Source organism: Poecilia reticulata, chromosome 5 (assembly GCF_904066995.2).
Source record: "Poecilia reticulata chromosome 5, P_reticulata-male-v2, whole genome shotgun sequence".
NCBI lineage: Eukaryota > Metazoa > Chordata > Actinopteri > Cyprinodontiformes > Poeciliidae > Poecilia > Poecilia reticulata.
The window spans coordinates 7,309,923-7,325,453 of record NC_088834.1 but is presented as its reverse complement, the minus strand read 5'-3'; the positions used below and the strand labels follow the sequence as shown (position 1 = coordinate 7,325,453).

Sequence of the window (15,531 nt, the reverse complement as noted above, 5' to 3'; positions counted from 1 at the left end):
ATAGAGAAGGACACAAAATTTGGTGCTTAAATGCTGTCCAGGTAGTGTATCTTTTGCAAATGTTGGCTTGAGGCACCACAGCTTGAAAGAGAGCATTAGTGCTATGTTTGAACAATCTGCATACCAAAAACCTGCACACAAGGCTGTGAAATGCACATCTTATAATAATATTTCTTTGATCCTCAGAAATTAGAATTTAGATGACCACATGTCCCCCAAAAGAGCTGTGGATTGAACTGTCCTTTTGTTCAACAACACGGAAAAAGGCACATTGTTTCAAAAATAGCGTTACCACAGGCAAAGACTATACAACCTTGTTTCAATGCCAATATCTTCTGGGCATGTACTGGAATGAGATATGAATTCCCTGTCAAGAGATTAGGCAGTCAGAGATTTTTATTAAACTCATAGACTGCGGCTGTAAATTCTCTGATATTAAGGACATCCCTTTGTGTCGAAGAATGAGTTTTTTTTAAAATATATTTCTTACAAACCAGTAGAAATATAATGCTATTCCTTTCCACTAAAAGAAAAACAAACAGATATAGTAAGGAAAGAGTGCTTTTAATCTCTTTTATTCATTTATTTATTTTATCCATTACAATCACTTGTTTTGTTTTTGCCCTTTGAGGTCTAAAGGTATAAAAGGCATTATAAATGAAATGTATTATTATTGTTGTTGTTGTTTTTATTATTGTTGTCAATTTTCTGTCAACCAGTAAATCATTCTAAAATCACATACTTTTTGTCCTTTAAAACTCTCATTGTCATGATCCATGTTTCTGCGTGTTTATTTCTGAGTTTTTCTGTGTGATCCTGTTCCATGTGAGTCCTGTCTCTGCGTCTTCCCCGTTGATTGTCTCCCAAGTGTGTCTCGTTCCCTTGATTCCCCCATGTGTATTTAGTCTCACCTGTTGTCTGTGTTCTTCGTTGGATCCTTGTCTATTGCTGTCCTACATACGTTGAATGTCAATTGTTGCTCTCCAGTAGAACTGATAAGTCCTGGTTAGCTTAGCTCTTGTTTTCAGTCTCTAGTTATCAGTTGCTACCGGTATTAGCTGTGTGCTACTCTCTGCTGTGCTGCCTGTTCCTGGACTGTTTGAGCTTTATTATTCATTAAAATCATCATATTCCTCATCTTATCTGGGTCTCAGCGTCTCTCCTCACCATCACCTACCACCCCATCCTGACACTCATGAATTTAGATATTTAGTCTTTTTTGTGCCATAGGAGCAAAAGAAAAGACTTTTTATACAAATTTCCCAAAGGTACTTAATGATGTGTGGTGTTTCTTTTGATATAATTTTTTATTTCTATGGAAATACTTAGACCCTGAAAATCTTCAATTAATTTGTGATTGAAAACATCTGAGTAACATTTTGTTTCTTGAAGGTCTCCAGATTAAGAAAGATTACGGGACTCTTAATTTTAAACAACTTGTTTGAGTTTTCAGAATGTCTTTCTGTACCTCTAGATTGTTAGTTCTCCATCTGACTAATACAGTCAAATTCTGGTTATTCAGTAGAACCGTGAAGGCGAAATATTCACCACAGTTATTAGCTGCCGAAATGATTCTCTCTATCTGGGCCTTGACATGGTCTCCTCTTGCAGACGAACAAGACAATTATCTGAACTGCATGGCTTTGTTTACACAGACATACGCTGCTAACCGTGAGAGCTTTTCATAAGCAGGTGTGTGCTCTCTTAATTATGTCCAGTGGATTCAATTAGGCAAAAACAGACTACTGACAAGTTATGCAAACATGTTACAGATGTCAAAATAAAATGGGACGCATCAGAGCTCCACTGTTGGGTCTGAAAGTAACCAGGATGCTTTGGGCATCTCAGGACATAAAAGGAAAAGCTAAACACATTTTGGCTTTGGAGAAAAGTTTGTAGAAGTTGCAAGCAACTTTTTAAAAATATGTTTTGGGAAGTGCGTGAACAGTGTATTATTATCAAATGCATTGTTTCAGTTATGCACAATCCTATTTAAAATATGTCTTTTTTCTTGTCATCCCCTCAATATCCCATTTTTCAATACTCTCATCAGGTGTACTTTAAGCGTGATGGCGAGCTGATAGAGGTAATTTCCTACACTGAGCCCTCCACCAGCGAGCGAGCAGCCGGCTCAGCAGGATGGAGAGGAGCCAGGCCACTCATCAGCAGGGACCTTGATGAGACCAAACTGCAGCGTTCCCTCTCTCTTCTCGATCCGGAAGGCCGGTCGGCCCGTCTGTACACAGAGAGCCCTCAGCGTGTGCACACGCAGGGCCAGCAGGCCTATGAACCCAGCCCTGCAACAGAGGTCATTCCAGAGACAGTGGTGAGCCGAGAGTTCCCCCGCTGGGTACACAGCACGGACCCTCTGTACTACTTTAGTCACACTCAGATCCCTCAGAGCGACGGCTCTGTTGTGGTACAGGCTCGACTTACCTGGACCCTCAACCCTCAGCTGGATAACGATGCCCTCTTCAGCTGTGAAGTTAAGCACCCAGCATTATCCATGCCCATGCAGACAGAGATCACTCTGGGTGAGTTAAATGTTGATCTGTGTTGCATGCTGGTTTTAATTTTCTATCATGCTTTTCTTGTCTGTCCTCTACTCTTTTTCAAACACTGAAACCCCTTTCTCATTTCTCCGTTCTTAATGTCATGCTGTCTTTGTGTCACAGTCGGAAACCGACTGGACCTCCTTGTGTCTCCTTGCAAATGCGCACAGAACAACACTGATTTTCATTTGATGCTGCTTAATTGTGTTCCAGCTGAGCAGATTCCGAGTTTAGCGGCAAATGCACAACTCCAAGTGAGTGACAGGGCAATTCATCGAGCTGTCTGTTGCTAGATTGAGTTAACCTCGCACCGTTATTGAAAAAGTCAGGCTGAATTAGAGAAGTTGAATGAGAATTTAGACACTCTGACCAATGTTATATAATTGGAAAGAGAGTTTCAGAGATGCTGCACTTCATCAAACTCCAGTGAACATCTCCTGTAAGCTCCTCAGTCTGCCGACGTGCCACTAAATTTCATAGTTTTAGTTAAGGGAGAAAAAAAGTGGGAACTAAGATTGCAATCTACTCCAACCAAATAAATTGTGACTCATACTTTAACAAGACAGGAATTATACTTTAGGAGAAGTTCAAGTAAACTTTACGGGTCTCTCTCTCTCTGTCAGTCTGTCTGTGTGCTTTGGGTGTGTGTGTGTTAGGGATACAGTCTTCGTAGTGATCCATGAGAGACGCATACACCCATCTTATTTTATCTAAACACAACGATCGCTTCCAGCATACCCAATTAAGACTTCAAAGGCTATCCTTTGGCATAGTCCTTCTGGAAATGAGCCATACAGTCCTCACACTATACACAGAGACAATATCTTTCACACGATGCAAGGAATGGTTGAAGTAAGGAAAAGTCTGAATGAGGAGACCTTGGTTGCTCCATGTCTACGGCTGTGTTGTTTCTCAATGTATTTTATCTCCTCTCACCAGCTTCCATCTAATTAAAAGTTGCTTCTTGTTTTGCTACTGAGAAACCATGCATAAATCTGTGGAAACTCATTATTTTTCTGTAAAGTTCTTAACCTAATTAGATAATGGTGGTTAAAAATCTCACATGACAAAAACATACATTTTTTATTCTTCATGTATAAATCTTTCTAACAGATATCCAGAAAGTATTCGCCCTTGCTACTCACAGACAGTGTGGGGCCTTTTCCATCAAATCAGCACCAGTGCCTAACAGCTACTAAAGCTTACACAGCAACAGTTCTTTATGTTTCCACCAGCACCGAAAACCAGATTTATCCCAGCACCAGTTTGCTACTGGGCCAAAGGAAAGAACCACTTTGTCAGGAACTAGGAGAACAACAGCCAATCAAAAGCGATACATTGTTCGATTGATATCATCACATAACTGAACATTAATTTTCTTTATATGGTTGATTTTGAAATCACATGTCAAGGAGTTTAGACAGGTCAATGTGCTGTTTACAGCTATGCTCACAGCTCATTGACTTCTGTCTGGTTAAGTGTTTGGTCTTTCACTACCAACAAATGGTGTTAATAAATTCTACTCTAAAATGTGTGCAATTCCTGCTGCTGGTTCATTTCTCCAGTTGAGCAAATCAGGATTGTAAAGGTTTTCACTAAAAGTGCAGTAATAAACCAAGGCGTTGAACTCAGGGCATCTATTTGCAGGGCTATTGGGATAAAAAGCTTATCTGTGTTTCTAAATTATCTCCACTACAATACTTCACAAATAAACAAAAAACTCAGGAAGGATTGTACAATAAATAAATGAGACCTTTATAATGACAGAACTGGGCACTGATGTGGCTCTTTTGTGCTGAAAAGCAAACCAGTTATTTTACAGCCAGTTCTTAACTGGCTCCAGCCCCAGCCATAGTTAAAAACTGGAACGTCTTAGCTGGAATAGCCTTACGTGGGTTCTTTCATTCTCTTTGCATCTTTGTGTGTTTCTGTCTTATGCTTCAGTTTTCTCACAAATTCAATTTCCAGAGACATAAGAATATGATTAAACCTGATCTGGCTGTAATCATCCCTGGTTGTGTTTTGAATATTCACTTGTTCACTGTGTTTTGTGATTTAGTATTTTAACACAATTTATTGAATACTTAGATTGAAGCTTTATTTAATTATTTTTCCAGCATATATATTAACAATATGGATCAAATGTGTCCAGTTGTCCATATTTTGTATGTGATGTAGCTACACATAGCTAGTCATTATGAAATAAGTCTGATACCGCAGGCAGAGTCACATATTTATGTTTTTGGCTGAAAGCTGTTTGCATCTGTTGCTTGTTTCTACAAGCTGTACTCATATAGGCTGCACTGACCCCAAACAGTGAATCAGACAGTCACATGGATCCAATTCAGTGCATATGGTAAAATTTCCAGTAAGCGTCAGTCTGTGTGGTTTGTGTGGACAAAATTGTCCTGTCAGTGTCAGAGGTCACAGGAAAAGGTGAAGACTGGTTTGAGATAATACAAAGGCAACTCTAGCTCAAATAACAACTCATCACAACTGATTATGCAGAATACAAACTCTGAATGCCCAATAAGTCTGGATGAAAACAGGCTACCAAAACACAAGGCCACACCAGATGCCATGCCTGTCAAGTTGAGCTTCAATTCCTACAGGCTTGCCAAAAGTGGACAATATCATATTGAAAATTTTTGTCTGGTCCAATGAGTCTCAACTGCAGTATTTATCATTCTTTGAATCAGCTTTGATACACTTTCTAATTATTAAGCATTGTGTAATTGAGCACAACCAGCCTGAGTATTGCAGCTGACCATGTCCATCATTTTATGACAACAGCGGACCATCTTGTAGCAACTTCAGTGGGATATTGGACCATGTCTTAAAGTCGTTGGCTTCTTGAACACAGCATTGAGTTCACTGTACTTAAGTGGCCTCATCAGTTTGCAGATTTTCATCCATCAGAGCATATTTGTGATACAACAGGATGGGAGATTCAAACTGAGGATGAGCAGCCGACAAATCTGTCACAAGTGTATTAAGCTGTCAGGTCAGCATGAATCAAAATCTCTGAGAAAACTTTCCATGCCATGATGAATTACAACAGTTATAAACTGAGAGGAGCTCAAATTCACTATTACCTACATGCCTGTATATATAATCTCTTTCAATATTATTTATATTATAAAATGGGATGAGAAAATAAAAAATATGACTGCAGTGTTAGCATTCTTAACTGATGATGACTTTAAAAGCATTTTGAGTGTTGATGTCTTTTTATATGATTAGTTTTATAAGCATATAGTTCTTGATAAAATAACATTATCTTTTGTTATCTGAGAAATCTTGCATTGTATGTCTCAATTTTTACACAGAAAAATAGAAGAAATAAAAGATAATTCTTTCATATCTTAAATGCAGACTAAACTTAGACTGCAAACAGATTTTGGAAAACTACGGCTGCTCAACACATTTTAACATTTCTTATTTTCCTTTAGCAAATCCAAAGCTTCCTTGTGACACTTGCTGTTACTGCTGGAAAGTTACTTTACTATGCAGACCATGATGCTAAAAATAACTCATCAGGCAGAAAGCTCCAAAGCAACAACTTTATCAGTGCAGAGATATGGATTTTCATTTGATGACAAAGTGTAACAAAATCTGCTTAAAATCCACCCTACTATGGAAAAGTCATACAAACACACAATGCACAGCCGTGTTTTCTCACATAAATGTAAGTCGGTTATACTCACATGAAGCCTCTTCTGACATTTGAGTGTAAACTAATTCTATCCCAAGACAAACACTACCCTGCACATATGCAGCTCACTGATGCTTCTCCTGCTTTTTAGTGACACTGACTAATTGGAAGCTAAGAAGGATGTCCTTGTATCAGGGCAGAGACATTACTTTTGGGGAGCATTACAGGGTTGGACAATGTTTTGTCCTAAAAGTCAGTTGGACAGTCACAGAGTAGGTCCAAACAAATACCTAAATCTAGTGAAAGCAGAGTCATGTTAGGAACAGAGGATGAGAAAGGAAGTGGAAAGTCTAAACAAAGCTGTGCAATCGATTGACAACCTGTTCTAAAAGTAGCAATTTGTCACAGTCAAAGAATTGCCAAAATTCACTTGTGATTAGAAGAGATTGTAGTGTTCCAATTTCAGTCATTACCCACCAGGACTATTTTTCTCATTTATTTCTCTTCAAAGATGTCAAGTTTTTAGATTATGTTGCCAGAAACTTGTTCTTGTACGTGAGGAATAAGATTTAATTTACTAGGTCTCAATTAATAAGAAATGCACACAGTCTTTTCTGCTGTGCCTTTTAATTGTGTGAGTATTTTTCTTAACATCACCTTTAGGTTATAATTTTGTATCACTGTTAAAGTATGTTGGTAAAATACGTATTTAGTCGAATAGTGCTGTAGTCATCTGTCATACATGTTTTGAAAACATTTTTCCAAAACATTCTTACAAAATCACACGTAAATAACAGACTTGACATGGAGCTCTGCTAATTTTCTGAAACATTTGTGTTGATTAGTCACAAAAATCATATTCCAGTTAAAAATTAGTTCTGAAAAAGTGACTTTAATATAATCTAATTAAATGTAATTTACCATTCAAAGTGCTATTCTGTTGGCAAAGAGGGTTGTACTATATTAATAGCAATAGTGCCAACAACTGTGACTGCAGGTATTCATTAATAATATTTGTTATTAATATTAATAAAAACAATTTATTCCTAATTTTATTTGTTTTACACTTACAACTAGAGAGGGTACCATCTGTCTCAAGCACTTGCTGAGTGAGCAGATTGGATAAAGACACAAACAACCATAAAAATGTCCATGCTGCCTGTTATAAGAAAACAAATCTAAGTGTGGCAATCAAAAAGGGTTGATGTCAGAAAAAGAGCTGTGTTAAAATCAAATAACGAGAGACGGATTAGGTGGAGCTTTTTTTAGTCTTTTCCCTAAAGCAGAAGCCCATCCATCCATCCATCCATCCATCCATCCATCCATCCATCCATCCATCCATCCATCCATCCATCCATCCATCCATCCATCCATCCACTTCTTCCAGCTCCTCTGGGGGAACTTCAAGGCGTTCCCAGGCCAGCCGAGAGACATAGTCCCTCCAGCGTGTCCTGGGTCTTCCCCGAGGCCTCCTCCCGGTGGGACGTGCCCGGAACACCTCACCAGGGAGGCGTCCAGGAGGCATCCTTACCAGATGCCCGAGCCTCAACTGGCTCCTCTCGACGTGGAGGAGCAGCAGCTCTACTCTGAGTCCCTCCCGGATGACCGAGCTTCTCACCCTATCTTTAAGGGAGAGCCCAGCCACCCTGCGGAAGAAACCCATTTTGGCCGCTTGTATCTGTGATCTCGTTCTTTCGGTCATGACCATAAGCTCATGACCATAGACGGCTTCGCTTTTTGGCTCAGCTCTCTCTTCACCACGACGGACCGGTACAGCGCCTGCTTCACGGCAGACGCTGCCCCAATCCGCCTGTCGATCTCCCGTTCCCTTCTTCCCTCATTCGTGAACAAGATCCCTAGATACTTACTCCACTTGAGGCAGGACGAACCCCCTGACCCGGAGAAGGCACTCTGCCCTTTTCCGGCTCAAGACCATGGCCCCGGATTTGGAGGCACTGAGCCTCATCCCGGCCGCTTCACACTCAGCCACAAACCGCTCCAGTGAGAGCTGCAGATCACGATCTGATGAAGCCAACAGGACCACATCATCCGCAAAAAGCAGAGATGCAATCCTAAGGCACCAAAACGGATCCCCTCAACACCTCGACTGCGCCTAGAAATTCTGTCCATAAAAGTAATGAACAGAATCGGTGACAATGGGCAGCCTTGGCGGAGTCCAACTCTCACCGGAAACCAGCCCGACTTACTGCTGGCAATGCGGACCAGAATCTGACACCGGTCATACAGGGACCTGACAGCCCGTATCAAAGGGCCCGAGGGACACGGTCCAACGCCTTCTCCAAGTCCACAAAACACATGTAGACTGGTTGGGCGGACTCCCATGCACCCTCCAGGACCCTGCTGAGGATGTAGAGCTGGTCCAGTGTTCCACGACCAGGACGAAAACCACACTGCTCTTCCTATTCTTTTATTACTAAAATTAGTTAAAAATATGACCAAATTTCCATTAAAAAGATAAACAAAAATAAAATGGGGAGATTCTCTCATTGTAGAAACAGCGTCTTACTAGCATAAACATGCTGTAGTTTCTGCCCTCATCCTGTTTTTAGAACATCAGAACTACAACAAAAAGTGTTGAAACTATTTCATGGATAGATTGCCATCATCAATTTGAAATATCACATTCCATAAAAATTGTCCTAAAACTTGCTAGGTACTGTCTGCATATATCAAAGTAATAGAGTATTCTGCTGCCCATGCAAGAGAGAGATAACTGCATTATTTGAAGGTACAATGAAATCAGCTGTCAACTCGAGATGAAATATGGCAGTGTAGATTATAACTGCTTTCTGCCTTTTTCACATGATTCTGATAAAACAGGATGACACAATGAATGAGTTTTGTGAAATTATTACCAAATGTCAAAGGTGCTAATATTTTGAAAAGCGTCTTTTCCAACTGAGGTAATTAATGTGCTACTACCTTTGATCTTTTGAAGAGCTGGAAGCAGAATCACTTGGCATTCCTCTTTTATTCCTAACATCTAAAGAGGAGAAAACACAAAAAGGTGCATTTGTTGATTCTAATTAGAGCTCACTTAAAATTCAAATTGTTAGCCAACCTGCTTTGGACTTGATCCATCTTGAAACTAAGATGTTTTCTTTCCTTTTTTCAGAGGCAGTAACATTTTTAATCACGTTCATTTGTCTTGATTAAAGACAAACTGGATAATTTTTTGACTAGTTTTAATATTTGGTAACAATCATTATTACTGTATGTGGAATTAGTCGCATTAGGATTAGTTTTGCCACCATGTCCCATTAATTTGTATTTCAGTGCTCTAAAAGGATAATTGACCGAAACACACACCCTGTTGTTTCCCTCAGGTGTGTGTAAGAGTGGTCAGGAAATGAATGTGAGATCTTTGCAGAGCTTATAAGTAATAACTCTTTCAGAGATTTAATATTGCCTTAGGAGACTGAGTGACAGGCTGACACTTGACCAATGTTATGTCATGTTCCATGCATATTCATGAACCACTCTCTGCCCTGCATGCAAATGTTACTAGAGCAGGTGGTCGGTTTTGGTAATCTGTAAAGAAAACCTACACATTCATGAACATTGAAGCTTGATAATTAAAAAAAACAACAACAAAAAAAAACACTTTGTTTTTGGATTGAAGAGAGTGAGGGTGTTTATTATTCATTATCAACAGAGATGTGAATGAATCCAGTTTTCCGACTCTGAGCAGTGGCAAAAGGAGATCAGCCACCTTCACACCTCAGTCTAAGCTTTGCCAGAAAGTCAAACAGCAGATGTTCAGTCTTTGTGTGTGTGTGTGCATGTGTATCTGTTAGTGCATGAAAGACAGTGCACTTATCTGCTGAATTTAAATGTTTGCTAAGTTCACTTTGAAGATTTAAATTTAGGTTGTTATACAGATTATCTTTACGTTCACCAGTATGCTTTATATTCCTGCTGGGATTCTAAGAATGGCACATTTGTTGAGTCTGCCACTGAAATAACGTTGAACTTGATTTAATGAGTTATCCAACAGTTGGCCTGGCCTTTTAAATTTCTTTGCGCACCTCCCTGGCTCCTCTTTCTCAACAGATCCAGTCACCCAGCTAACACGACAGGTTTCCCTAAGTCTGTTGTACAGCTGGGCAGACCTGTTGATGTTCTGCCTTGGCGCCACAGCACACCTGATCCAGGGTGCACAGTTGTTTTTCCGGGAGGCATGTTTGTTCTTCGACCTCTCCTGAAGTGAAAACAGTTCTCGTTTGTAAGGGGAGGAATTTGAGCCTTAGGAGGTGGTGTCATTGGACCGTGGCTCATTTCCCTTGTGGTGTCCTCACCCGAGAGAGACTCTGTCCATCATACTCATGCTGCCGTAATCAAAGTCAGTGACGTAGGATACCAACTGTCACTGCTGGAGCAAATCCCAGAAATTGGCCATCATCTACCGGCCATATGCCTTGCAAGCTCTGTGACTGCATGACACCAGTATTTAAAAATACCTTTCTGTTAGTGTGTAGGAGGAGGAAAGATAGTGCTTCCCACCGCCACGGCAATTTTAGCTTGTGAAATCCCATTCATCTTTGGCAAGATATGGAATAATAAGCTAAGTCACAGTAACCACATGATGTCTGTGATTGAATTGCCATATTGTTTGTTTTTGCTTATTTTTTTACATAAATTCTACAACAGCTGGAAGTAAATGTGTTGTAGGTTTTTATTCATATCTATGTTTTTTTCAGTAGGTATGAAAAAAACAAATATTTTTATATCTAAAATAGACATTTTTCCATATCTATTGAAATGAAGAGAATATATTTTTTTCATATATATTTTTAAGTGTTCCAAAACTTGGAGAGACTCATACGAACCAGGAATGAATGAATGTCTAAGACCAGTGTGATGGAAACCAACCAGTTTCAATGAACTCCACTGATCAAATATCCAGTTAAGATTACACCAGGATCTTGTTGTTGGTGAGAAATAGCATTTTGTTTTTTTGTATTTTTTCTGAAATTTCCTAGGTAAAAATTAACCAAATTTAAGTGGAGGTTTATGCACATTATGTTTGAACCTACATGTGCTGATAACAGAAACTCCACTTGTTCACTCAACAAATTGGGTTTCAACATACAACTTTAAAGTGGAATGTTAAATTATCTTTCCACACCCCCCCCCCCCCAAAAAAAAAAAGAATGGTTAAAATAAAAGGCCAAATTATCATGATATCCATACCCATGATGAGTGCATGTAAATTACTGACCAGAATCATTGATAAATTATCTGTGATTATTACAAGAATAACAGAACATTTTTGTTATCTTGTGCATTTTTATTCATCAACCAGCGATGCAGCTCTCATATGCCATGCATCCCATGTGTGCCACTGCTGCAAATATTCCTTTTTTTCTTCACATCTACACCTTCAGAACACGTCTTTAGTATGCCAGACTACATGGCAAGATAGGAAACAGTGTTGCAGCAGCTTGACTGCAGAACTCCAGATGTAGGCTTCCAGGCATTGCTGGTTAGATGTCCTTAGTTTGGTTCTTATTACTTGTGTCCCTTGGTTCACTGATTTAACATACTGGAACCAGAGTGCATGTGACGTAGGTATCTTTAGGGGGATTCTTAATCATTATAAATCATGCAGTACGTATTTATAGCCTGATGCCACATAGCATGCAATTTAGAGGCTCTAAAGTCAAATTTCTATTTTAAAACTTAATGGGAATCATACAGCCAACCTCAAAACCTTTTGCATAAGCAGTAAATCCCCTCATACTTATTAATATAATACTGGAATCTGTTTGTTCCTTTTTCTGCTGCATCCTATTGTTTTAGGAGGTGGCAATGAAAGCCTTGCGCGGTCCGCTGTCCACACCAAGACAAGGGAATTAACTCTCTGAGTGCCTCTTATCTCACTGCCTCCATACTCCACCCATTGCACTCTCATTCTTTTCCAGTAATGAGTATCTACCCAATTTAGTTCCCTTTCTTTCCAAAAGGGAATAAATCCAGCATAGTCCTTTGGATGAAAGAACCTGCAGGTCCCTGGCTTCTCGCTCTGTGACCTTAATTGACAGGAAATTGTATTTGTCGCTCTCCCTCTACGTCAAAACAGGTGTCCAGCAGGATTTGTCCTCCATGCTCAGTACAATAACCTTTGTCTTGTGTGTGTCTCCTTTTTTCCTTTCAGCTTCTCCTAAGGGTCCTAAACTCTTCATGACCCCCACTAGGGCAAAGGTTGGGGACACAGTGCGCATCTCTGTACAAGGATTCCAGGTAGGTTTCCAGGGGTTTTACAGAAATGTATGGATTTAGTGTAGGCAAGTGTTTTTGCACATTCAGAGAAAGGTCTATTGAGATTTCAGATTTGGGAGTCAAAAATCTGAGCATAGACATGGTTTTTCATTCGGATGTTTATGTATGCTCATAAAATATTCACTTTTACAAAATTGGGTTTCAAATTTTAATTTGATCATTTCAGTATTCTTGATTATGGAGACAAACATTGTATTTATATCAAACTGTTTGCATCATCTCTGAAGCCAAACAGAAGTGCCTTAAATCTTTCTGAGCCCCTCAGACAGTGAGACGTGTAATAAATAACAAGCAGTCTGAAAGACTTGGATGGAAAAAAAGGGTTTCAGTTATTCTCTTCCATTTTAATAGTCTAATGGGTTTGATACACAGGATGCGACGTCGCTCCCTCTCCATTCATTCTCTTTGGAACATGCGCTATGGGGCGACGGTCGCTCGCCCTTCTCCAGCCAAGCAAATGCCGAAATTTACACATGCGTAAAAGCGATGATGCACACAAAAGTGGAAAAGTGTTCAAATTTTGTCATCGTCGCTGATGTTGTGTCTTGTGTATTGGGTTAACCAAGAATGGAGGAAAACAGTTGCTTTCACTATCATTCATCGCTTACCAGATCCACCAGCCTGTGGATTCGCCATGAAGAGCAACACTTTTGAGAACCGTGTGTTCAGGAATGTTTGAGATTTCATAGCTACGTGTGTGTACTGCCTGCTGCATTTCCACAGAGAATGGCCGGTGAGGCTGCCTGTCCTTGCGACAGCCTGATTGGTGCAGCACGCTACATCAGCTTGGTGTTGCATAAAACACTGATGTAAAGTTGTCATCATCTTTTTGAGGTTATTGTTGGGTTGGTGTGCATTGCCTCCACCAGTTGGTGAGGAGTTTGGGCCAGAATGGCAATATTGTTCAAATATGCTTAAAATGATGATTAAAAAAATTATATCACTTTCCACAAAGATTATGTTTACATACACTTCAATTGTATTTTAAGTTACTGTTTTATTTGCAGATATGTTGCTGCTCTATAACGTTAATGTATATACAGTTTATATAATGGCTGTTCATATGGGCAGGAAGAAGAAAAAAAAAGGTATGCCAATATGCTGTGTGTTAGTAATTCAAAATTGAAGTATTTGAAGCAGAATTTAATCAAATCACCCAAATAATCAACATTTAATTGAATTGTAAGGTTCTCAACAATACCCAGCTCTAATTCCCATTATGTGTGAATAAAAAAAAAGACGGTGATGATGAAATTGTGAACCTCCATTTGTTTTTGTTGCCTTAAACCAAATACTGACATGTCATTAAATTACTTTATTCACTGTGTTTTGTGATTTGCCCTCTATAGAACCTTATGTAATAAACCTAATCTAAAGAGGAAAACAACCTAATATGAGTTACTATGACCTGTTTAATGTGTTTAAGGATCACAAACAAAGCACCAATGAAAGTCTCCATGATATGTTTGTTACTGCTGCATAATCCTAAATTGACTTTGTCCCTCTATCATAGCCTGCTAAATAGAGCTATGCCCCTGGTGAGACTAGCCTGGGGATAGTGATGGTCTGTTTGACAGTAATGTCACACCAAAACCAGGCACCCAAACCCAGTCAGGTGAAGAAAATAGGACTAATCCTTAAATAGAACACACCAATGACCCAGAGCACAAATCTCCTTCCCAGACACTGCTCAGCAATCACAAGTCAGATGTCATGTTTGATTTATATTCCTTTTTTTTATGAGAAGAAATTAATATTCTATATTGTTGTTGGTTTAGAGCACTGAGCTATTGGCTGCACATGTTTATACATGTGTTTGTGTTTGCTCAGTGACCTTGGGATTCTTTTAAAGCATCTCTTTGAGCAGAGTTAAGATTGGTTATAACAAACAGGCTCGGCCATGAAACGAAGCCAGTCAGGACCTTCAGCAGCCTGGCATTAACGGATGCAAACTGATCAAGAAGAAAATTTCCCTTATCCTTCACTGGATGTGGGTTTTAGAATTTCACAAGTAGATAGAGCTACGTGCCAAGACTGATAAGTTTGGCTTCTGCCTTTCAGATGAGACAAAAGTCTTCCTTACCAGCTTCTTGGTGATGAACCTTGTAAGCTATTTTTCTTCATTTTTGAAAATAAAATTAAATAAAATGGTTAACTTCATGTCTGAAATTCTGTAATCCCTGGAATAGGCCAGCAGGTTGTGTCAATGTTAACATTAACTCAAACTTCAAAAGCGGAAGCGTCAGAGCATTGCCAAGTAGATTGAATGGGTTTAGCCCATACAACCTGCTAGTATGGATGGGTGAATTAAGTTTCTTTGTAGACATGTGCAGAAGTTTATTTGAAATGTTATATTAAATATATATATTTGACTTTGTGACGATTTGAACTTTTGATGCACGCTAATGATGAACACACCAACACAGAATCCACAAATACCGTATGTAAATATATGCTGTGCTGTTGTATTGTGACAGAAAGGTAAATATGCTGATTGTGGGTTTAAATATCTCTGCAGTAAGGCTAAAAAAAAAAAAAAAAACTTCTCCTGCTAACTTTGTAAAATGGTCAACTGTAGCACAAAGAGGATCTTCGTAAAGCTGTTGTAAAGTTAAGTGTTGATTATTAATGCATGTTGTTAACTTGCCATGGCATTAGGGGAAAATTGGAACCTGTATAATTCATGTGCGCTTTGCCTTTAATCGCTCGGATGAGACCCACAGTCTCTATCTGAGCTGCCTTGAACTTTCCTTGTCTTCTTTCTTCTCTTTCCCCTCTTTTCTGTTTCAATCCCCAATGGGTGTTGGTAGAATGAAGTATTTCCTGAGCCACTCTTCACCTGGACACGGGTGGGAGGCCGCCTACTGGATGGCAGTGCCGAGCGTGAGGGGAGAGAGCTGATCCTGGAGAGGGTGCCGGCAGAGCTCAATGGCTCCATGTATCGCTGCACAGCCCAGAATCCTTTGGGTTCTACAGACACACACACTCGTCTCATAGTTTTTGGTAAGTAAATGTATGTCT

At 39.5% G+C, this 15,531-nt stretch overlaps 1 protein-coding gene across 1 annotated transcript in view; it reads left to right on the top strand.

Moving 5' to 3' along the window:
- igsf21a (immunoglobin superfamily, member 21a) overlaps positions 1–15,531 on the top strand; it is a 192,729-nt gene that overhangs the window by 166,372 nt on the left and 10,826 nt on the right. Inside the window, exons 6-8 of the mRNA XM_008409119.3 lie at positions 2,054–2,534; positions 12,386–12,471; positions 15,321–15,513. Coding sequence (XP_008407341.1) covers positions 2,054–2,534; positions 12,386–12,471; positions 15,321–15,513 — 760 coding nt within the window. The remainder of the gene's footprint in view (positions 1–2,053; positions 2,535–12,385; positions 12,472–15,320; positions 15,514–15,531) is intronic.